The sequence below is a fragment of the Thyridium curvatum genome (assembly GCF_004353045.1).
Source record: "Thyridium curvatum strain D216 chromosome Unknown NODE_10_length_634906_cov_78.760910, whole genome shotgun sequence".
NCBI classification, from domain to species: Eukaryota; Fungi; Ascomycota; class Sordariomycetes; order Thyridiales; family Thyridiaceae; genus Thyridium; species Thyridium curvatum.
The window spans coordinates 458364-480038 of NW_022156765.1; the positions used below are offsets into that span (position 1 = coordinate 458364).

At 53.8% G+C, this 21675-nt stretch overlaps 10 protein-coding genes across 10 annotated transcripts; 5 read left to right on the top strand and 5 right to left on the bottom strand.

Annotated features, from left to right (window-relative positions):
- Window positions 1-269: 269 nt before the first annotated feature.
- On the bottom strand, window positions 270-635 carry E0L32_002575 (uncharacterized protein; the record flags this gene model as incomplete). The annotated part of the gene is made up of 1 exon (XM_031136779.1): window positions 270-635. The coding sequence occupies one exon, from the start codon at window positions 633-635 to the stop codon at window positions 270-272; it is 366 nt and encodes a 121-aa protein (XP_031000429.1).
- Window positions 636-2145: 1510 nt separating this feature from the next.
- E0L32_002576 (uncharacterized protein) lies at window positions 2146-2952 on the top strand (the record flags this gene model as incomplete). The annotated part of the gene is made up of 3 exons (XM_031136780.1): window positions 2146-2152; window positions 2210-2696; window positions 2778-2952. The coding sequence occupies 3 exons, from the start codon at window positions 2146-2148 to the stop codon at window positions 2950-2952; spliced, it is 669 nt and encodes a 222-aa protein (XP_031000430.1).
- Window positions 2953-3534: 582 nt separating this feature from the next.
- Window positions 3535-4704, top strand: E0L32_002577 (uncharacterized protein; the record flags this gene model as incomplete). Its single annotated transcript, XM_031136781.1, has 1 exon — window positions 3535-4704. The coding sequence occupies one exon, from the start codon at window positions 3535-3537 to the stop codon at window positions 4702-4704; it is 1170 nt and encodes a 389-aa protein (XP_031000431.1).
- A 1418-nt stretch (window positions 4705-6122) lies between these two features.
- On the bottom strand, window positions 6123-7213 carry E0L32_002578 (uncharacterized protein; the record flags this gene model as incomplete). Its single annotated transcript, XM_031136782.1, has 3 exons — window positions 6123-6432; window positions 6498-6538; window positions 6632-7213. The coding sequence occupies 3 exons, from the start codon at window positions 7211-7213 to the stop codon at window positions 6123-6125; spliced, it is 933 nt and encodes a 310-aa protein (XP_031000432.1).
- Window positions 7214-10713: 3500 nt separating this feature from the next.
- E0L32_002579 (uncharacterized protein) lies at window positions 10714-11751 on the top strand (the record flags this gene model as incomplete). The annotated part of the gene is made up of 2 exons (XM_031136783.1): window positions 10714-11135; window positions 11193-11751. 2 exons carry the CDS (start codon window positions 10714-10716, stop codon window positions 11749-11751), a joined length of 981 nt encoding a protein of 326 aa, XP_031000433.1.
- A 1333-nt stretch (window positions 11752-13084) lies between these two features.
- Window positions 13085-14257, bottom strand: E0L32_002580 (uncharacterized protein; the record flags this gene model as incomplete). Its single annotated transcript, XM_031136785.1, has 1 exon — window positions 13085-14257. One exon carries the CDS (start codon window positions 14255-14257, stop codon window positions 13085-13087), a length of 1173 nt encoding a protein of 390 aa, XP_031000434.1.
- A 1605-nt stretch (window positions 14258-15862) lies between these two features.
- E0L32_002581 (uncharacterized protein) lies at window positions 15863-16195 on the top strand (the record flags this gene model as incomplete). The annotated part of the gene is made up of 1 exon (XM_031136786.1): window positions 15863-16195. The coding sequence occupies one exon, from the start codon at window positions 15863-15865 to the stop codon at window positions 16193-16195; it is 333 nt and encodes a 110-aa protein (XP_031000435.1).
- A 245-nt stretch (window positions 16196-16440) lies between these two features.
- On the bottom strand, window positions 16441-17631 carry E0L32_002582 (uncharacterized protein; the record flags this gene model as incomplete). Its single annotated transcript, XM_031136787.1, has 1 exon — window positions 16441-17631. The coding sequence occupies one exon, from the start codon at window positions 17629-17631 to the stop codon at window positions 16441-16443; it is 1191 nt and encodes a 396-aa protein (XP_031000436.1).
- A 533-nt stretch (window positions 17632-18164) lies between these two features.
- On the top strand, window positions 18165-20038 carry E0L32_002583 (uncharacterized protein; the record flags this gene model as incomplete). The annotated part of the gene is made up of 3 exons (XM_031136788.1): window positions 18165-18264; window positions 18385-19329; window positions 19389-20038. 3 exons carry the CDS (start codon window positions 18165-18167, stop codon window positions 20036-20038), a joined length of 1695 nt encoding a protein of 564 aa, XP_031000437.1.
- A 200-nt stretch (window positions 20039-20238) lies between these two features.
- Window positions 20239-21090, bottom strand: E0L32_002584 (uncharacterized protein; the record flags this gene model as incomplete). The annotated part of the gene is made up of 1 exon (XM_031136789.1): window positions 20239-21090. One exon carries the CDS (start codon window positions 21088-21090, stop codon window positions 20239-20241), a length of 852 nt encoding a protein of 283 aa, XP_031000438.1.
- Window positions 21091-21675: the final 585 nt, after the last annotated feature.

The following is a 21675-nucleotide window of genomic DNA, read 5'->3' on the forward strand; positions in this document are numbered from 1 at the left end:
AGTACCAACATCGTTCGCCTCTGTCCGTCAAGTCTCCAACATCAGTATGAGAACAACAGGTAGTTATGTCGACGAGGTCTAAAGTAACGACTGACCAAAAGCATTGATGCTCTCCACGTGCTCCGATCTAACCTTCCTGCACCCGACAGACCCGTGTGCACCAGCGGCCTCGACAATATGGTTACCGACATACCACGTCAAGTGCCATCCATGCACAGACGGTGCGGCGGCAAGGGCCAGCATCATCACATCGGTCAACTTCATGGTGGTTACTTGGCCTTGGACTTTGCTTGCTGCTCTTCTTCGCTGTCAGGCTCAGATGCCGGATCTGTGATCCAATGAATCTCGGATGGCTTTGGCTTGGGATACTGCGCGGCCTTGATTTTGAGGTTCTGGTCCTCGAAAAAGGGAAGACCGTCTGCGGTGCGTGCGAGGTCGATGCGGAAGCCGCCGAGAGACTTGAGAAAGTCGGTGAGAGTGATCCTGTGCTTGACCTCGTACGAGAGGTCTTGCTTCCAGTGGTTGGAGTACAGGATGTAGGTCAGGGGGAAGACGATGGTGTCGTCTTGAGAGTCTTTCTCGTACTGAGTGCGGAGACGGTCGAACCAGGTCTGATTGAGGATTTTCGTAGTCATGCTGAGCTGCTCAGGTTTCTCTGGAAGGCGATGCTCAAGTTTCTTGGCTTCTTATACCTAAGATGAAGAAGTCTTGAAAACTGTGAGCTCGTTCTTTTATCGTTTCTGTCGTCGTGATAATCTCGCTTGCTGTCTTTCCTGATCTAGGATGAAGTTATTTTTGTGCTCAGTCGATGATCGCAAGATCCTATGAATAGCTTCAAACACTGAGACGGCGCTATTCGGGCACACTAGTCGCGAGCACGAGAGCATTACGTCCAAGGTCGAGAAGATCAAAAGTCATGGACCCTGGATTGGTATCTACGCCGCACGGCGTGCCCCTCGATCGACCTCTTCAAAAATACCAAGCTTTGCTGCGCCTTGCGAACCACGGCGCTGTGCCGCATGTGTGCCTCTTCTCATTGGAGCTTGCTCATCAAATTCCCGCAATCAAGCTTCCCAGCTCCACGCGATCGACGGTGAGGTGTGACCTCGAAAACACAAGCTTTTTAGCGTTCCGTGGCTTCCGAGAGGTATCATCTGCATCGTCAGTCGCGTGCCAGGTGCGTTCTGGATCGGCGTGATGACTACCTGGTATTCTCCCCTGCATGCAAGCCATGGCGAAAAGATGTTCAGGAGGCGGCGCTGCTTCAACTAGATTACAAACTGATATTCCGGGAGAGGTAATTAGCAGATCGCCTCCTCAAGATCGACTCTGGTGGATGGTCTGATGTTCGATTTGGGTGCTAGATCTTGAAACAGATCCTAGGTTGACGCTCTTAGCTTCTTCTCTTCACAACTTGGGCGGCTCGGCTAGGCTCCAAATTTAGCCAGTCATGTCCATCCTTCCCCAAGCTGGTATTTCCCTCGGCTACATGGGCTCTGTGGCGCCTTGAGGACAGACAACCCTGGTGCAGATCAGCCTTACTTGATGATACATTGCCCTAGGCTGTATGAAGACGTACAAGGTCCATATTTTTTTGGGTTTTCTGACCATCCAGTCCATACCAAGTTTCCAGGTTGATCATTTGCTATTGATAGATCGTGGGCCTTCCGATTGCTCCGGTCTTTCGAGCATGTGCTTCGATCAGCACCTGTGTCACTTCCTGAGAAGGAAAGACCTTTTGGATCAGCACCATTTCACATGGTCGAGTTTCTAAAGAAGATTTTCAACAATGAGTTGCAACTATCCTGAGCTCGATCGCCTCGTTCTCGAATTAGACATTTTTTGATGATCTTACTGGATACTCTACATGTCCAATTATAGAATCCAATAGGCCAAGCAACATGGAAAGATGAAATAATCAGGGGAAAAGACAAAATATACTGCAACTCGACGAAAGGTTCCCCGAAGTCGATGGGAAGAAAAGTATAAATATCTGTTGAATGCCGCCTTTGGAATTCCAAGTCTTGTTTCTCGACATCACCATCCACAACCACCAAACTGAATAAACGAAGCAATATCACCACTTTCCATTTCCCATTCTGACTGTCAACAACACATCCTGTTTAAAAAAAAAAAACAATCAAAATGCACTGTAAGTATCTCGCTCGGCTCCATGCCCTAACACCCTATCACCTAACGCTCTTGTCAGTTTCTATCCCGACCATCCTCGCCGTCGCCCCTCTCCTTCTGGGCGTCGCCTCAGCCGCCCCGGCAGTGCCCGAGAATCATGAGCACCACCTGGTCGAGATGATCACCGACCTCGACAAGCAGGGCCACATCGAGTGGCAGCAGGCCGAGGGAGGACGCTACGGCTTCATCCCCGAAGAGAAGGTGGCGGCCTACTCGAAGCAGAAGCAGAAGCAGAGCCGGGACCTCGGCGAGCCCGACATCGAGGCTGACGTGTTTGCGCGCAACTCGGCCGATCTTGAGGTAGACGGGCAGGGCGCGCATGTGAACTGCAAGCACGGCGGGCGCAAGGTGTGGGTCGACGACATCATGAAGGTCAGCTCGTCGGCGTGCACGCAGCTCGTCAACCGGTCCGCCGCGGGCCAGGCATTGAACAAAGGGTGGAATATATTCCAGCAGTTTGGCATGCCGGATAAGAAGGGGAAGCTCGGCAAGCTTACCATTGGCTGGTGAGGATATCCTCCCCAAACTTCAGAGCTCACAGCACAGAGAGAAGCAAGCATGAAAAGCAGCTGACGATGGTTTGGCAGGCAATGGCTCCACAAGTACTCTACCCAGGGGCTGACGGCCGGCCTGTGCGAGGACTTGATGAAGGCCGTCTTCCCCAAGGGCAAGCCCTGCGGCGAGAAGGGCGACACCCACGGGGCCAAGATCACCTGGGACGACCAGATCAAGTTTGAGGTTGACGCCTGGAAGGCCGAATAGGCTCAGTGCCCGCTCTCGGAGTTGCCTGCAGCTCGCTTCGTCTGGTCTCGCATCGGGATTGGGTTGCTTCAAGTGTTTGCCTGTCTGTCGTGCAATGGATGTTTCGGAGTGTACATAGCTGGCACAGTCGCTCGTTTCTCTGCGGTTACATGTTTGTCAATTGAAATTCAAGTTCACCCAGTGAATTCAGAAATATGCTTGTCGAGTTCTGCCATGACAAGCATCTGATGATCAAGTCAATGAAGGTTGAGCTGAAGCCGGAGCGGAGCAGCTGGCTCTTGACAGCAGGGCCTTCCTCCTCCGCCAGAAACTGAAAGTCGCGTCCAGACGACGCGAGCCTTCCTGTAAGCGCGACGCGCATCCCGAGTCCGGTGTATCTGCTGCCTACTTAACGTCAATAATCACAGCACACTTCCGGGCGTTCACCGCTCATTTTCCCTACTTCAGATGAACCACCGCTGGCGCAGACTAAAGATCTCTTCTACGGCCCAGCTATTCCCTAGCACTCACGCCGCTCTGCCTCTCCCCGGCTGAGCCCAAACTCATCAAGCTTCCGAACGCCTCCAGACCCATGCGCCCATCATGGCCGCGGTCCCAACCCATCCGAAGCTTTTCCAGCTACCCGCGGAGTTGCTACACATGATCTTCCAGCACCTCGACTCCTCTGACTTCCGAAGACAGCCCACCCTCCTTCGCCTGTCGAAAGAGTGGTACTCGCTCGTCCAGCCCGTACTCTACCGAGATGTGTCCGTCAACCTATCCACCATCTTGCGCATCGGCCGCGGCCGCGCTCGTTTTCTCAAGACACTCCCCGAGCTTATGCAGCAGTACACTGTTAATCTCAGCCTCATTATCTATGTTCCCGACTTCAGATACGATTTTGGCAGGCTCGCCTCTCTATCCTGGATCTCCCCTGATGTCAACCCGTTCAAACAGTACGAGGACATGATTAGCAAAGGCATGTCTCGACTTGTTAGGATGCTCAAGACATCCCTGAAGCTGCGACAGGTCACATTCGAGATGCAGCCAGAATACTCGGTGGGGCCATTTCCCGAAGAAGAGTTTTCCATTGTGACGGTCTGGCCTTTTCTCCACCTGCCACTCTTTCTGAATCTCTCGACTCTGTATATTGATACGGTCGCATCCACCTTCCACAACTTCCACGGCCCGGACGGCCTTCCGGAGGGCTGCCACCCGTGTTCGGTGATTGGCCAAATCTTACCTCGCCTTAAGAGCCTCCGTTGCAGGTTTCGCGAGATCTGTCCCGACGTTCTAAAACCTCCTCTTGATGCTGGCAATCTTGACCTTGAGGAGGTCATCATCAACCTGAGCATCGTTCCTGACGTGGAGTTGGGGGATGGTGAGGAGTCTAGTCTCTGCAAGCCTTTCCGAGACGCAAATCCGGGGGCTCACTTGCACGTTGGATTGTATGATGCGGCAAGCCGTCTTGCTCGACGCATGAAGCAACCCAGTATGCTGAGGATCGTAGAAAGCAGCTTCACTGGGTATGACATTCTCTTCAGGAAGCCAATTTATTTCGGAGGTCATTCCAATATTGGCATTCAGGATTGGGATAGGATGCTCGTGGAAGTCAGCGAAAGCGACGAGGATACTGACCGAGGAGGCCTCATGACCGAGGAAGAGGAGGCCTTCGGCACAGAACTATGGGAAGATGAAGAATCTTTGGAGGACGGTGATGAGATTGATACCAGCGTTCCAGGGGGTGCTGCTGGTGGGCACGGCAAAGACTGATGAGCGATCATGCTGGCATGTGGGAATGGTGAATCACGAGCTGGCACCGTTGCTCAAGTTTTACTGTATGGCTGACGTATCAGCCAAAAAAAGGCACTCTTTTCTGCGAGACTGTTTGGCATGAGTTGAAGGGCGTGTGAGGAGGGTACACCTCTAATTATCTTCGAATTCTTTTTGACATCCCTGCCAGACCGTGGCATCTAATGTCCGCGAACTACATTCTTCGGGCTTCAGAGGCGCATGTACTTCGAGGAAGCAACGTTGATAATAATAATCGCTCGTATTCTATTCCTGTCGAGTCTAGCATACTGCAGCCTTCGTGGGAGGGCAAATACGCTTTGTTTGCCGTGGATGAGTGGCCCTGAATTGGACCCCTTCGCATGTCCTAAGGCACCTGTATCCAGCATCTCGCCAATAAGATATAGAGATTCTCCATAGGCATCGCAGTTGAGATCAGCTGCCAGGACGGAGTCGTGTCAGACTTGCTTTTGTGGTTGAGAGAGATGTTGAGGAACAGGAACGTTCCGCCTGCAAGGGCGTCACTCAATAATTCTCGCTTTCTCCAAGGCATGCCCTTTCGCGACTGTAGCCCGTGCTTGAAGACTGCTCGAAGCTGCGCCAAGTCGTCTTCAAAACAGACATACGTATCTTGGAATATCCATTCCCGAATCTCTTGTCTTTTCAGAACCTTTCGATTCTGCATATCGATATGTCTGAAACAATTGTCAATGGCTTGGAGTAGCGCGCACCCACATACAACCTCTACTCAATGGTTGGCGAGCTGCTGCCTCGTCTTCGAAGTCTCCGCTGAAGATTGCAGAGCGTCTGCCACCAGCTTTTCAACCTTCCCAAGAGGTCTCGGTAGCTGAACCTCGAAGAGGTTATCATAAGTCTCTCCGACCCCGTCACCGGGTTTGCTTGCTCAACGGCCTACAACAACATCCAGACCTTTTACGGGGGAGCTATTTGCGGGAGATCTGCTTGCAGATCTTGCGGCTCCAGCGATTCAGCTCAAGAAATGCATGGAGAAGGCCACAACGTCCAGGACCCTATACTTGGGAAGGTGCAAGCCCACGAGTATCATGTATGGGTTCGATATGCTCGCCGAAAAGACTTTCGTCCTTCAGCATCCTCCCAATGTGGGTGAGATTCAAACTTGGGGCATCGAAACCGAGTACCTCGATCAACTCTATGATTGGGGAGAACTGTGGCTTGCACTGAAGGAGCTTATTCGGAGCTAGAAAGAGGCATTCGCAACTCAGACAACAACCATCCACGCTACCAACAAACAGCTATGGTAATGTCAAGGGGAGGGACCGGCCCAAAAGATAAGCTCGGCCATAGCTAGGTATTGAGCCCCTACAGACAGGAAGCACAGAGTAGACGACTCTCCAGGCATTCTGTTAGACATAATTAATTCACACAGCATAACATCGAAGGTTCGCATTGTCGTACTCCTCCGCCTGACACACGTTCTCCATCTGCACCGTCCCCGGTTTGGGCTGCTCCATGTACACGATCTCGGCTCCGTCGATACCAAAGCTCTGCCCGTTCTGCGTGCGCACCTCGCACTGCTGAAACCAGACGTCGCTGAACTTGGCCAGCGTTACCTGCCCTTGTGAGCCGTAGAATGCCTCCATGATCCAGCTTCCTTCGGCACGGCACATGGGTGCCCCGTCCTTGAAGGTCATGAGAAGGACGTTGCCGTTGTTGTAGTTCTTGACCTCTCTGCGATAGAGTCAGCCTGGGACTCAGTCACCTACCGCCCGGTACTAGGGTACCCGAGAACTTACATGATTGCTTCCGTAGTATTAACTGCTGTGATGTTGATTTCCTATCATGTTTGACAGCACTTGTCAGTAACTGGCGTCCCACATACATCCCACTCAGTAGACCTCGAACAACAAAAAAAACGGAGAAGACTCACCAGCCAGTTCCCGGGGTCAACCACAAAGGGCACAAAGTTGTACGCCGCGTCGGGCCACCACTGCATCCACACCCACGCGAACTGGTACCCGTCATCGTACAGCTGCACCGACACGCCCGCCTGCACCAGCGCGGACCGGCACCGTCCGCCGTCGATGCCGACCCAGGCCGCCGCGAACTGCGGACGCGGGTAGTCCGGCCGGTGGGTCAGGTCCGGCACGGAGAAGATGGAGTGCACCCAGGACACCGGCCCCGCGGCGGAGGGGACGTGCTGCTCGGCGCCGCACCAGTTGGACGTCGTGCTGTGCGTGCCGTCGCGGGGATCGAGGTCGGCGCGGCGGCGGGCATGGCCCTCCTTGCGGGAAGAGGTCAGGGACGTGGGCGGTGCGGAGGGGATGGTGGAGCCGGTGCTGCCGTTGCGGGGCCCGACGCCGAGGGGCACGCGCTCCAGCTTAATTTCAGAAGGATCGAGTTGCTTGTTGTCAATGGTGGCGGAGAGGACTGTGTATGACAGGGCTGCGGAGGCGAGGGGGGATGCCAAAAGGAGGTGGGCCAGGGTTGACAGGAGGCTGAGGGGCTTCATGGTGCAAGTTTGAGATAAGATGTGTTTAAATTAACAGTTATTAAATGTTGAACTTGAAACGAGCACTTCGAGAGATACAATGAAGAAGAGATGAGGGAACTTTATACGTTGTTTTCCCAGCGGCACATGGGCATCCTCAACACCCCAGGCTTCTTTCTGCAAAATGGAACCCCTGTTCATCTTCTGGAAGACCGCGAGTCCTTCGCCGTGTCTGCCTTGACACCCTCTTGGTCATTTAGATCACCCGACCTACCCGACTGAGGTGAACCTTGCCATTCTCGTCAAGCGAGCTGAAACTGAACCACAACCACCTCTGGATTAGGCACCGACTTGGCAGACTCGGAAAGCAGTTTCTTCCCCAAGGCGGGTTACTTGCCCTTATCAAGCAAGTCCGGGAATCCCAACAACCAATAGTGCATGTCGTTGGCATCTGATACTAGGCAGTTGGTTGGCCACTCAGCTCGAGGTGACCCCATTGCCATGCATTCTCTGCATGCCAGACACCTTACACATGGGGAATGTAGCATTTCCTCGCCGCGCCAACGGCCAGACACCCGCATACCCGCATCCCCATCTCACAAGTCGAACTCGAGACTGCCCATGGTTCGGTCCGATGCGCCCGACCTACCTACACAAGTAGTTGGGGGCCTCTGCAGGACCTCCTCAGCTACCCGACCTCTTCCGAAAAGGTGTGCGTACACAAGAATCAGAACCACGTTTCAGAGAAACCACGCAAAGAGGGCATGGCACGAAGATGTGAGTAAAGTCGGACTGCTTCGGGCCCTTGCAGCCAGCCTGCAGCATTATTGGCCGCCGTACCCGCCTGGGAAAAATTTAGACGAGAGTCCGTCCCCGTCCGGAGCCATCAGTCAGCCCCCAACGAGTCGGCCAAGACAAATGCTGTGCGGTTGGTGGCGCGGGTCACCAGACGAACAGGAGCAGGACAAGCTGCAAAGCTGCAGAGCGGTAGACGCGGTTGGCCGCAAGTTGCGCATGCGTCTAGGGTTACATCACAGGCGGCAGCTGAGCCGCGGCAGTGGGTCGGGGGAGGCTGTGCGTGGCGATACGATGTGACACGAGTGTGGCTGTTGGCCTTGCTGCTGAAAGCACATCAGTGGGATGGGATGGAGGTAAATTGTTCATGATTTGAGGAGAGATCTGGTGCGTGCAGATGTGGGTGTAACGGCACCGGCGCCGTAGGCAATGACGAGATATTCGACTCCGTCCTTTCCGAAACCCCTCCGCAACCTAAACTCATGACTGTGTCCAAACATTGATACGAACCCAACAGGTGTATGGTGGAGGTATCTTTGTGCTGTTTGAAACGGTAGCTGCCTGGTTGGGTCTCGCTGGACATACGGGTTCGTCATATTCTTGACATCGAGCTGCCGGCAGAAAGACCATATCCGAGTCTCATGGGTATGGGATTGATACCTTCATTCTTCGTCGCGGATATCTCTACGTCTACCTGTTCCGGCTGGGGAAATGGACGGCGTGCGGGCTCGACATATGTTTGTCCGCATATGAAGCCCTCGGAACACGGCAGCTCCATTTCCGGAGTCTCCAGCTTGGGGTAATGCATATCCACCCGGATCTGTTCGATATACCTAGCGACGACAGGAGGCTAGAAGTAGAGAGTGTCATATTAATCACCCTTGATACTGTAACCATGAAAGCGGAGACATACACTGATTGGTTGGGCATTAGGACTTTTATTATCAATATTCATCTCGAATGAGGAAAGAGAGAGTAAATCAAGACGAAAAGTGTACGTGTACACTGGCTATGGCTAGGCCGGTGGCCATGGGGTCGGTTCGTTACCCAGTCTATCGTTCCAAAGTCAAGAGCCTTCCTCCCCGGTTTTGTGAAGTGTGTTGAAGAGTTGCCGTGACTTCGATCTCGACATCCGTTGATCCCGGCAGCTCCTTTACTGCCACGCAAGTACGGGCCTAGACGTACCGGTTAGAAAGGCCAAGGCATCATCCGCGGCATTGCATGTCTTACCAGCTTGACCCCTTGGCTTATGACTTGACTGTACGCCTCATTCATCAGGCTGTAGTCGCACATGCTGGTCAGGAAGATATTCACCCTGACCTGTTCTGCAAAATCAGCCGTCTGGTCCGTAATTGGCAATTGAACGTGTACTCACCACCTTGTCGAGGCTACTGCCAGCATCGGAGAGTATGCGTGAAATGTTCTTGAATATCTGTGCCTAGGAGATCATTAATAACCTATTCATATGGGCAAAGCAACAGCGTTGGGGTCCCACCGTTCGGTCTGCCACTGTGCCGGACACCAGCAACCCTGTCGCGGGATCTACCCCTGTGACACCAGACAGGAAGACCAAATTCCCGGCGACGACTGCTTGAGAGGACGAAGGACTGGGAGCGGCATCCCTGGACTGCATGATGTCCCATTCACGCGTCGACATTGTGAGGATTGACACATATCTCCCACCGCTGAGAGTCGCGAGCACTCAAGTTGTTCTCCAGGATCCAGCCTTGAAAGATGGAAGACCACGGACTCTAAGGGGTCGTATGACAGCCCAGGCACCCATCCATTCCAGGCAAAGGTGTCAAGGTTTGGCCGGATCTAGAACCCAGTACCGGGTCCAATTCCCGCGCGACTATGCCGAGTTGGTATAACCGAATGGCCTCGTGTCGGGAGCGCCCACGGGGGCCGTGGCCCTGGCGGCAGTGCTGAAGCTTCTAGCAAAATCTCATTTCACACCGCGATGTCAAGCCGCCCGCGTTCCGCGCACGACGCGGGCTCAGAGGGTCGATAGGCATCCGTGCGCTAACCACAGATGCAACCAGGTCCAGATTGACTTTCCCGGTGCATTGGCGCGACAGCTAGGGGGTTCCCGGCTGTGTCTAATCTCCAGATTCGACGGGGTGGCTTTGGAGAGTCAGGAAATGGCCAACAGGCTTGTTTGACGAGTCAGCAATGACCGAGTTAAGCACGTTGTGGTATTTCACCGAGGCAGTTAGCAGTGATATTTCAAACCCCCTTCCCTACGATAGCTATGGGTTCTCTTTCGCACTCCTACCTTCGCTATTCAATTTTCTGACTTTCGCAAGAGACCATATTTTGGGGAACGTGTTCTCTCGCGAATGTTAGCGAGGGTAAGAATGGTGAAATTAGTCATTCTCGAATATCAGAGGGCAAAGGTGAATGGCATCTCCGCAAGGCAAGCAATCGTCGAGCCTTTCACCTCATTAACAGGTATGGATTTGTCAACAGAAGGCTGGATTGCCGCAGTGAATAGGCACTGGAGATGGTGAACATGTTGTCGGCGACCATAACACGGGTTTTTGCAACCCACGAGATATCCCCGCGCAATGCAGGGGAGGGGCGTTTGGATTGATGCCTTGGCCCCTGAGCTGATTCTGGTTGTTGCGCTGTCAATCTGAAACATCCTTGCCGTTGGGAACCCCAACAGTCACTGTCCACTAAGACTCAGTTCCCTCCCATCACGAGCTAAATACCAGCCTTGCACGATGTCCGGCCTTGAAGCTCTCGGCATTGTCAGCAACATTTTCCAGGTCATCAGCTTCGCTTGCGAGACTCTTGCCCTCTGCAAAGTGGTGTACCGTGGTCGGTCCCCGGATGAGTGGCTCGGTAGCTGCGCCAATTCGCTCACGACACTTTCGGAGGATATACAGAAGCACTGTCAAGGGAAACAAGTCCGAGGATCTACCGAGCATGACCTGACGTCGCTGGCAGCACAGTGTGGCATTGCTGCCAGAGCACTCACAGAGGAGGCCGCTTTTCTCACTAGTCATCACGCCAAGGGCAGCTTAAGAGGAACACTGCAACTGGCCGTCAAGGTCAACTGGCGGAAGAAGCGCCTGGAACGGTTGGAGGGGTGCTTGGGGAGTTATCAGAAGACAATCGAGGCTCACTTACTTGGGAGCATTTGGTGAGCTCCTATGTACTTGCACTGCCGAACGAACAGCTAGAGCTAAGACCTGCGTAGCAAACAAAGCGATGCCATTGAGCTTGTTCAGAGGGAGAGGTTTGAGAAGCTTGACCAGCGGTTGCAGTACTTCGTGTCCCAATATGCTTCTGGACACACGACACTGTCCGAGCTTCTAGAGGCAGAGAACTGCTCCACCAGAGCCCATATAGCCAGAGACACATCGAGAACCGGGAAGGCAGTTCAGTCGCATATCACGTCGGAAGTCAACGCAAGCCGAGTTTCAATCATCGGCCATGTAGACCAAAAGATGGAGCAGACCACTCGCCAGATCACCAATGACATGGAACGACTGAACACCGAGGTAATCACCCAGGCTCAACGAGACCGGTTGTTAGCGAGTCTCAAATTCCCGGCTATAAATGAGCGTCGCAACCAAATCGTCGAATGCCAAGAAGGGACATTTAGATGGGTTCTTGGGCAACGGTCTGTGACCCCTGACAGCGATAATGACACTAAAAGCGGGAGCGACAACAGCGACAGCAACAGCGACAGCGACGGCGGAAAAAAAACTAGATCTTTCATGAGCACCGATGTTGCCGATGATGAAGATCTCTAGGACGACTTCGTGAACTGGCTGAGGTCAGAGGACACGCTCTACTAGACCAGTGGCAAACCGGGGTCAGGCAAGAGCACATTGGTCAAGTTTCTCCTCAGCAACCCACTGACGACGGAGGCCTTGGATATTTAGAGAACCGATACCATGGTCATATCGCACTTCTTTTGGAGGCCTGGGATAATCATGCGGGGGGGCATCAAGGGGCTCTTCTGCGGCCTGCTCCATCAGATCCTTTCAGAGAATCGGAAACCTCTCGATGCCTTGCTTGCGAGCACTCCATCTCTAGCGGCTAATGATGCAGTGGCAGACTGGTCGTTGAAGGAGCTACAAGTTGAAACACTTCAGGGCGGTATCAAGCGGAATACTCAAAGGTTGATGAGCAATTGAAGTTGAGGGGCCAAGAAACATTGAATTCTGTGCTCCGCGTCGCAGCTCTACGATATTCGGATCCACCAGACCGCTCAGGATATTGTTCGAACTATATGGGGGAAGTCTTCCGTCCACTCGATCACGAGGGCTCCCCTGGTCTACTGGGACTGATCGGTCTTCTTCAAAGGTGGCTAGGAGTCTGACACTACTGAGGCTCTAGAGGAGGCCATTTGGTACCAATACTCGTGTATAGTACAGGAGATTGAAATGGGAATAGGGGCCTTTGAGAAGGAGTCGTATGCTTTACTAGAGAAACACCTTATGGGTGAAGGGTACGGGCACATATGTAAAGTGGTTCCAGGACTGGAGAACCTACAGCGGTATGGTGAGGAATCGGATGGCGCTGACCGGGATAACAAGGACTCGAATGGCGAGTAGTGTTGACCAGTTCAACGTTCTACTATACTGCAATTCCTCTTCCTTCAGTCATCCGGATATCCTCACGCCGAGACTTTCACATTTCCACCTGACGTTGTCCAGACCGATGGCCAGCTCTATCGCCGCGTGGTGGCGAGCACCAAATTGTGCTGTTTGACACTTCAACATCAATAGCGGCCCAAACATTGCTATTGTAGCTAGCTGCATCTTGCTGGGATTGGTTGTTCGATTGTGGGGACTGCTGTCTTTAACTCTCGTCATGTCTCATCGAATGCGTAAGGACTGCCATGTTTGCTCAAAGAATGGTATATCTGTGGACTGGTTCTAGCGCTGACCTGGTCACATAATTCATATCATGCTATGACCACTACCTAACAGGTTCTGCCACTTGGGTGACAGTTGCGTCGGTAAACTACATGTAGTAGCGACGGCAGCGAGGGCTGGAAAGTTCCTCAATACCCCCCAAACTCCAGGCAACACCCATTCCCATATGTTCCCCCTCTGTTTTCCAGTTCCGTGATCGTCTTCAACTGCTCTGAAGCAGGCTACCGAGCTGCTCTGCTCTTGGAGATGCAAAATAGCTTGCAAGTCGGGGAAGTGGATCTTCAACTCCCATCCACTCCCACGAGTGTTTTTCCTCGTCATCCGTCTCTTGCAGGCAGCTCCGTGTCATCTCGCGAAACAAAAGCACTATATCATCATTTCTATCCCCGGGGGAGTGGAGGTACTCTTGGCAGATCGCCAGTCGCTCCAGTGGAACTGCCTCAGCATGTCTCCACCCAAGCACGCCAGTGATGTTACACTCATCATCAAACAGGATATTTTGGTGATGCAACTCCATGTGGCAGAGGGGGAATGGCCCGTGGACCCGGTCTCCGATGAGGCTTGCTAACAGCAATCCCTTTGGATCGAACGGATGATAGGGTTCTTCAATGTCGTCCTCCTCGTCCTCCTCGTCATTCTCGTCCTCCTCGTCTGTTGACATCTTGACTTCTATTCCTGTGGCGATGCTGAACCAATCGACTGAGTTCTTGGGAGGAAATGGAGCACTGTTGGCGTGCAGGATGACGGGAATTACCATGGGCGGATCGCTGGGTCGACGTCCACACCAAAGACGGCCAGGCTCGTCAAAGATAACATTCTGCAGCTGGGAAAGAATGTGCGCCATCTGTTTGGCAATGTGCAGCAGATGGGTTTCCGGTACATGGGTAGCGACAGCACCGCTCAACGTTGAGCCAGGCAGCCAGCTCATCAGCGTGAATGGGAAGCCGAAGCGAGAACCGTTGATGACAGCCAGGTCCTGGCCAAATATCTGCGGGACTGGGATGAAAGTCCTGCGTCGGAGTGTCTCCAGGGCTGCCTTTTCTGTGGTCATCTCGACGAGGTATTGATGCAGCTTGGTGCCGTTAAGTGGTGTGTATGGGACACGAGCGACCCAGATCTTGCCGTCAGAAAACACGAGCTTGAACACAACATGCGTGCTGCCCCAAGTCAAATCATCGGTAGTCGTGGTGCAGGTGACTCCTGCGAGGATCTTTCTAGCGTCCAGTTGCTTCTCATGCTCAATTCTCTTGGCCAGCGCGAACTCTTCGAGGTACTGAAAATCTGCGGTGTCGATGACATTGCAGATTTGCTGTGCTGTGGTGTCGTCCTCTGCACTAAGGTAAACCACACCTTTCCAGGTCGTGAAGTTGTCCATAGTTTTGACGAGACAATTCGATGGCGAGCCTGTAGCTGATATTGCGAAACAACGAGTTGAAGAGGCGAATGATCGTATGGAAAAGACTTGATCCTATATGTCTTGTCTCCAACTCAGTTGCTTTCATTCGGTTGAAGTTCAGGAAGGCCGATTCTTGGACAATCGTGGATAGCTAGAGATAAGACTTGCCCGCTCGCATGAGTCAACAACAAACTCAGATTCCAGTCACAGATACTCTGAAAAACGATTCACTCCCAATTCGTTTCTAAAATAATAAGTTACTCCGAGCATTAGCCGGAGTCCTTTTTGAGATCGTGAGTTGCTCCGAGCATTAACCGGCTTAATCTGGTCACTCAGTTCTATTTAAGAAGCATGTTTTGCCCGCTTCTCTCAAAATCATCGTTCCTTTACCACCCAGGAACAGCTTTGAACAACAACTCACCCCATGCTTTTGCACCTCACTCATCTCTCAGAAATCCTTCCTTATTGCCTACGATGTTCTCAAACCCGCAACCAGCCCCAGCCGGTTCCAAAGACATCACGAAAGGGTTCCTCTGATGCACCCCCGCACATCCCATTCTCACTTTCCGCACCACAAAACCCTTGGACCTTGATGCCAATACATCGTACGTCCCTGTTCACTTCTTAACTTACCTGCTCCCCCCTTCCAGGACGCCTTGAGCAACCCACTCTCAAACTTCAACTTCTTTGTACACTGACACAAAGCTTGTAGATGTTGTTCTGTCTCTGATCCCTGATGTTGCTCCCATCAAGAAGGTCAGACAAGGACTGCCCGATCAGACTTGCATCCCAGCTCTTTGACTTGAAAGAGAGTAACGACAGCGATAAAAGATCACACCCTTTTCACAACTGCAAATACCGAAAGTAACAAAACATTGACCCGGGTACGCGGCAAGGAATTACTCGCTCGTCACTGCCTATTTACAACTACCGTCCTCGTCTTTTGCATCGAGCGCCACCTTCACCCAGCTTGGTGACACTTTAGCTGTTTCACTACTCGGCTGGAGACATGCCAAGGCAGTCACACTGGAGTGGATGGCATCAATTCTGTTCTTTTCTCCTTGTGCTCTTTCCTTTTCCTTTTTCTTTTCTATATATACTCAACTTCTCAAACAAATCATGGCCGAAACGACTCCCACATACTACAGAAGGATCGAGAACGACGTCTCTCGCGCTTCGTGCGCCAAGAAGCGTGGTTCCTAGCCGCCGCCCAGGCTCATGTCTCCGCCGAGGCCTTGCCTGCAGCGAGTCCCCATTCAACGACCGCCCAGGCTACCGCTAAGGCCCGGCCTGCTACCGCTGCTACCTCCAATGAGGAGGACCCCGGAACGATCTGAACACAGACAGATTTGTTTCAGGGAACTGGAGTCAGCCTATGCGATGTTCAAGAGCTTCAGGATAGCTTCAAGTCTAAATACGGCCCAGAAGATACCCTCGTCACAACTTGGCCACCAACACCTTAGCCCGGGTAGGCATTGCCGGAGCCACTTGTATATATACATATATATATATTTACCATTTTCAACAACCTGTACAAAACCCAACCACCGCCGAAGTTGAGCCGACAGCCCGAGCCATTTCAAGATGGCCACTTCGACTCTACCCCAGGTCCTTGAAAAGGGAAGCCGGCTCCCTTCTCCTCAAGGCGTGGAATTCACGTATCTCAAATCCTTCAACTTCGCGACAATGGACGAAGCCCGGGCCAAAGAGGAGCGAGGCATCACCAGCGAAGCTGACGCCCGCGCCCATGACAAAGTCAGCCTCGGCCCCTCACCCAGAATCGTTCATCAAGGATGGTACTGGAACCCCGACGGCCAAGCGATTCGTGGCGCGTGCACGCTACAGGGGTTAGCGGGACTGTCCCGAAAGAACAGTGTCAAGCCCCGGTGCTGGCGTCTTTTCCAAACTTCCAGCTGACTGGCAATACTTGTTCATGAGTGGGAAAGCTACAGCCATGGGAACAGCTTGCTTGAAGAGTAGATAGCCGAAAAACTGACATCTGAATTGTCTAAACAACGAGACTTCTCCTCGGCGTTTCCAAGTGACTGATTTTGCTCAAGTGCAGACTTGATGCCAGGGAAGAGGCGTAATGAATAGATTATCACCATGTAGAAGATGGACATGTGGCTTCTCGACCAAGACTATCCACGGTTGACTGAGGGCTAATTGCTCTTTTTAATCTCCCCCTGGAACTTGAGTACCCAGTCAGTGAAGCCGTCCTTTTGCCCATCCCAAGGCTTTGCTAATAGTTCCGAGGCGGCAAATGCATCAAAAAAGCACTGGTCCATATGGTTGTCAATCTGCCCTGGAGACAAATCGTAGAATGCAGCCGCCAGGTCGCCAAATCGTTCCGTCATTTTCCTCAATATGGGCATGATCTCGTTGAGGCGAGAGGGCACGTTGCTGTCAGGACCAGCCGGGAGGGCGGGCAAAGTCTTCAGGCGCCGCTTGATGATCGCCTGATATAGCAGTGTGGTAAGCCGTAATCTCTTGAGGCAAGAGTCGAGGCGGTCCCTAATCTTGTCCGGGTCATCGCTCGGTATGTGTCGGTGTGAACTCATCAGATCGTCGAGCATGGCCTGCGCCGAGAGGTGGCTGGAAGCCATGTCGCCCGCAAGGTCGTCCACGTCATCCCCGTCGTCGAAGACCTCATCGTCATCGTCCTCGTCCGTCTCTTCGCCCCACTCCTTCAGCTCCTCCAATACATCGTCCAGCGTCTCCTTGTACTGCTCGACCTTTTGGGCCAGGTGCCCATCCACACCGAGCTTGGCGAAGCGCGTCACCTCATCGCAGGCGGCCCAGAGTACACCTGTCGCAGCCACGCTCCCCTTATCGCCGTTGCCCCCGTTCTTCTTCTCTGCCTGCAGGATCTTGCCGTCACGAGGGATCCTCTCCAATAGCCCGCGCAGCTGGAGAAATACTTGGTTGCAACGCAGCGCAAGGTCGTGGCGGATAACATTGGTGTATCTCGTGCCCGCACAGAGCTCGACGGCCGAGGCAAGGCCAGGTATGGGGCTGGCAATCAGCTCGCGCAAGTTTCTCGATATGACGGATGGGGTGAAAGGCTCGTTGATGATGAAGAGGGAGATTTGGGTCGAGTAAGCTCTTATGAGGGACACGGAGTCGGAGGCGAGTGCTAGTGCATCGACAGGTTTCGCCGAAGAACCGGTCTCGGGATTCGTGGCACCAGAGGTGGTTTGCGAAGAAGACTCGGCTTCTTGCTTCTTGACCTTGTTGGTGGTGATTTGGGTGATGACTGTCTGGAGCTGCTTCACGAGCTGGATCGATGTGTCGACGAGGGCGTTGAGAGCCTCGAGCTCGCTTTCTCTTGCGGATTCAGACGAAGAAGCCATCTTGTTTGGTGTTGCGCAGACAATCAAGAACAAGAGTTGAGATGTGCAAACATTGATGCTCCAGATCTTGTCAAAATCGTCGCGGGGCACTTTTTTTTCCCCATCCCAATTTGGAGTGTTGGAGGGGCCGCTTTTGCTGTGTTGGTGGAATTCGGCTCGATCACTGGGCTGCACTGGGCGGCGCGGAGTGTTCCGCCTTTAGCCTGGAGGCTGTTTGGCGCCTCAAACCGTCCCCTACGCAGTGAGACCAGGTGGGCTCCACGTGACGGTGGTACCTGAAGCAACACCCGCGCCCCCTGTAAATGCCACCTACTGGCCAGGTTGTCAACGGCACTAGTTGTTTTGGACTGGGCTGGTCGGAGCTCCCGTAGGTTGATGATTGTTGGATAGCTGTCCTTGTTAGTAGCACAAGCTCCAACTTGCATCTCGTCTGCTCTCTCTCCCTGCTCTTCCTCCTCCACCCACATCTCGATCACCATCAAGCAGGTCTTGTTGCCATCTTGATGCAGGAATAGCATACACACACACACACCATGCGACAATCAAATGCCCTGGTGCTCTTCAGCACCTTTGCTAGCACAAGCCTTGTCGCTGCCAAAGCGCCCTCTGCCATTCGAGGTGTTGGCCCAGAGTGTAAGTATCCTTCCAAGCTGTCCTGTTTCGCCAACCAATTGCTCGGTCCACGGACGCAGCACCGTTAGGGTCCCGTTTCTTCTCTGTTTGTAATGTCCTGACGTCGTCCTTGTTCATCAGTCGTCCACTTCTACGAGTCCAAGGATGCCTTCAAGTGCATTGGCCACCCGACCATCGTCCTCAAGCCCTCCCAGGTCAACGACAACAGCTGCGACTGCCCTGATGGCTCGGACGAGCCTGGCACCGCCGCCTGCGCGCACCTCGACCCTCTGTCTCCGGAGCAGCCTCTCGTCGGCTCTCTGAGCGGCACCACAAACACCACCAACGTCCTCCCCGGATTCTGGTGCGCCAACGACGGCCACGTCGGAGCCTACGTCCCTTTCATGTACGTCAACGACGGCGTTTGCGACTACGACCTGTGCTGCGACGGCAGCGAGGAATACGGCAAGGTCGGCGGCGTCAAGTGTGAGAACCGTTGCGGGCCCATCGGCAAGGAGTACCGCCGCATTGAGGAGGAGCGCAAGCAGGGCAAGGAGCGTGCGGCCAAGCGGCGCCGAACCCTGGTCAAGGAGGCCAAGGAGTCTCGCCGCCAGGTCGAGGCTCGGGTGACCAAGACCAAGGAGGAGATTGCGCAGCTCGAGGTCAAGCTTGCCGATCTGCAGCAGAAGTTGGAGGAGGTCCAGAGGTCCGAGAAGGGCAAGGTCGTCAGGCCTGAGGGTCAGGGGGGCAAGCTCGGCGTCTTGGTCGGGCTAGCCAAGGCTCGCGTCAATGAGCTGCGGGACGCCTTGGACAAGGTTCTGGACCAGCGCGATGATCTTCAGGACAAGGTCACTGAGCTTGAGGGCATCCTGAGCAAGTTCAAGGAGGAGTACAACCCCAACTTCAATGACGAGGGTGTTAAGGCTGCTGTCAAGGCATGGGAAGACTATGCTGCCAAGCTGGCCGACGAGAAGAAGACCGAGGTTGTCGACAATGACGTTCTCGAGATCCTGAAGGAGGATAACGAGGAGCGTGGCGTCAACTGGGCCGAGTTTGAGGAGGGTGAGGGAAGCGACACCGACATCCGTAAGTAATTGCCATGATACGGTCAGTGGTCTACGTACGGTGGTCTAACCTGGTAACAGTGTACAACTTTGAGGCATACCTGCCTGCCTTCGCACGCACCTTCATCCGCCTCAAGGTTGACGCCCTCCGCATTTGGCTCATCGAGAACGGCATCCTGGCCGACAACCCTTCGTCTGGCAGTCACGAGTCCCGTCTCGTGACCGCCGCCCGTGACGCCGTCAACGTGGTCGAGAGCGACCTGAGCAACAAGCGTCTCAAGATGGCCGAGGACGAGGCCGATTTGGAGAAGGACTACGGCGCCGATGGCATCTTCCGTGCGCTCAAGGGCAAGTGCGTCAGCACCGAGGCGGGAGAGTACGAGTACGAGCTGTGCTGGATGGACCGCACGATGCAAAAGTCAAACCGCGGGCACGGCCACACCAACATGGGCAACTTTGTCGGCATGGAGATCCGCACGGCCGACGACGAGGAGCGTCAGGACGGCAAGGGGCTAGGCAAGGGGCCGAGACTGGTCATGCAGTATGAGAACGGGCAGGGCTGCTGGAACGGGCCCAACAGGAAGACCGATGTCTGGCTGGCTTGCGCCGAGACGGAAGAGCTGTGGCGCGTGTCCGAGTCGGAGAAGTGTGTGTACAAAATGGAGGTTGGCACGCCGGCTGCTTGTGAGGATGTCCACGAGCCAGGAATCCCGACCAAGGACGAGTTGTGATATTAGCTGGTGTTGTTCCTTCAAATTATAGATGGCGGCGCTGTGTTTGTAAATCTGCAGCGAGAACGGCGGTCGGAGTACAAAAGAATGCCAACGGAAAATGCATTTTGCTACCATGGTATCATGCTGAATGTCTATCAAATGCTATGGACCAGAACCTGACGCCTCGAACAACACTCTTCCGACAAAATACAGTCTACCTAGCTTGCCGCTGCCAATTTCCTCCTTTTATTCCTCTCGTCCTGCTCAGCAAGGACTTTGGCTGTCAAGGATGCCGTCATGGGGTTGTTGATCCCGCTCAGCCGTACATCGCCGTTGTTCTTCTTGGTCTCCTTGGGCAGCGCAGCGCCATTTTCGCCCTTGGCCGCATCGTCTGCACTGCGCTTCTTCTTTTTCTTGTCGCCGTTCTTGTCCTTCTTGAGGCTATGCGTCTGGCCCTTGGCCTTGAGCCCTTCTATCCTCCTCTCCAACCTCTCTTTCTCCACCTTGTCGGTAGGTAAGATGGGAATGACATTGTCGGCCTCGAACGCCTCACTGCACTCGGGGCAAATGTGCTCATTATCCGAGATCTCCTTGATCGCAATCTCGGCAAAGACATGCCCGCAGGGCACGATGTATACAGACTTGGTGTTGGGGCCCAGCTCCTTCATCGAAACGGGGCACACCCATACGTCGTCCCGGTGCCCATTCCCATTGCCTCCGCTCTTGCCCGCGGCGCGCTTGAACTTGAGCTTGACCACGTCGCGCAAGGATCTAATACCGGTCGATGCGAACGATATCTGTGCAGCCCCGGCGTGGCTCTTCTCTGCGGTGTCATCGTCGCCGCTGCCGGGCATGAGGCCCTTGAGCACGGACTCGTAGGCGTAGAGGCGGCCGCGCCAATCTGACACGGCGTTGTCGAGGTCGAGGGGTTCGGCGGAGAGGGGGCACGTGGACCAGGCATGTGTCTGGGACTCGAGGGCCGTGGCCTTGAGCTCCGAGACGGTGGGCGCGCGTTTCCCTTCCTTGACGAGCTCGCGGCGGGTCGGGATGGAGCCGCCGTCGTTGCCCATTGTTCCTTGGGTTCTGGTGGTGCGGTAGCGGTTGAGGGGATTGTTTGTGCTGAGAAGAGGGAAAGTAAAGAAAAGAGGTAGGCGGGCCCTTGTTGAATTTAGTTGCTGTGAGAGAGAGCTTGTCGATAGTGTGCAAAACGAAAAAAAGGTTGGATGTGAAGTTGAGTGAGTAAGGTCGCGAGTGGCGGTTGGCCACAGAGTCGCATGTCGTACACTGTCGCAAGTTGCAGTAGTACCTGCCTTTTCCCCCAACAAGAGGCAAAATGCGGGACACTAGAGAGAGTGCTGCCAATGAGACAATTCCAAATGCACAAAGTCTGGTCACATGAGGGGTTTCTGATAAGATAAGTAGGCTGATAAGCCCGATAAGTAAATACATGTAACTACAAGTAGACGCAACACTAGCATAGGTGGCTGAGGCGGGACCAGACTGGAAGGAGCAGCTGACATTGATTTGAAGCTTGAGCCACCTCATGTGCTGTGCTGGCTCGCTGGGCATTTAGTGCACGGTCCACTGGAGCAACTCTCCTCTCCAGTGTTAGCTCCCACTCACTCCACAGTAGCACCCACTGTAGCGAGCGCGTG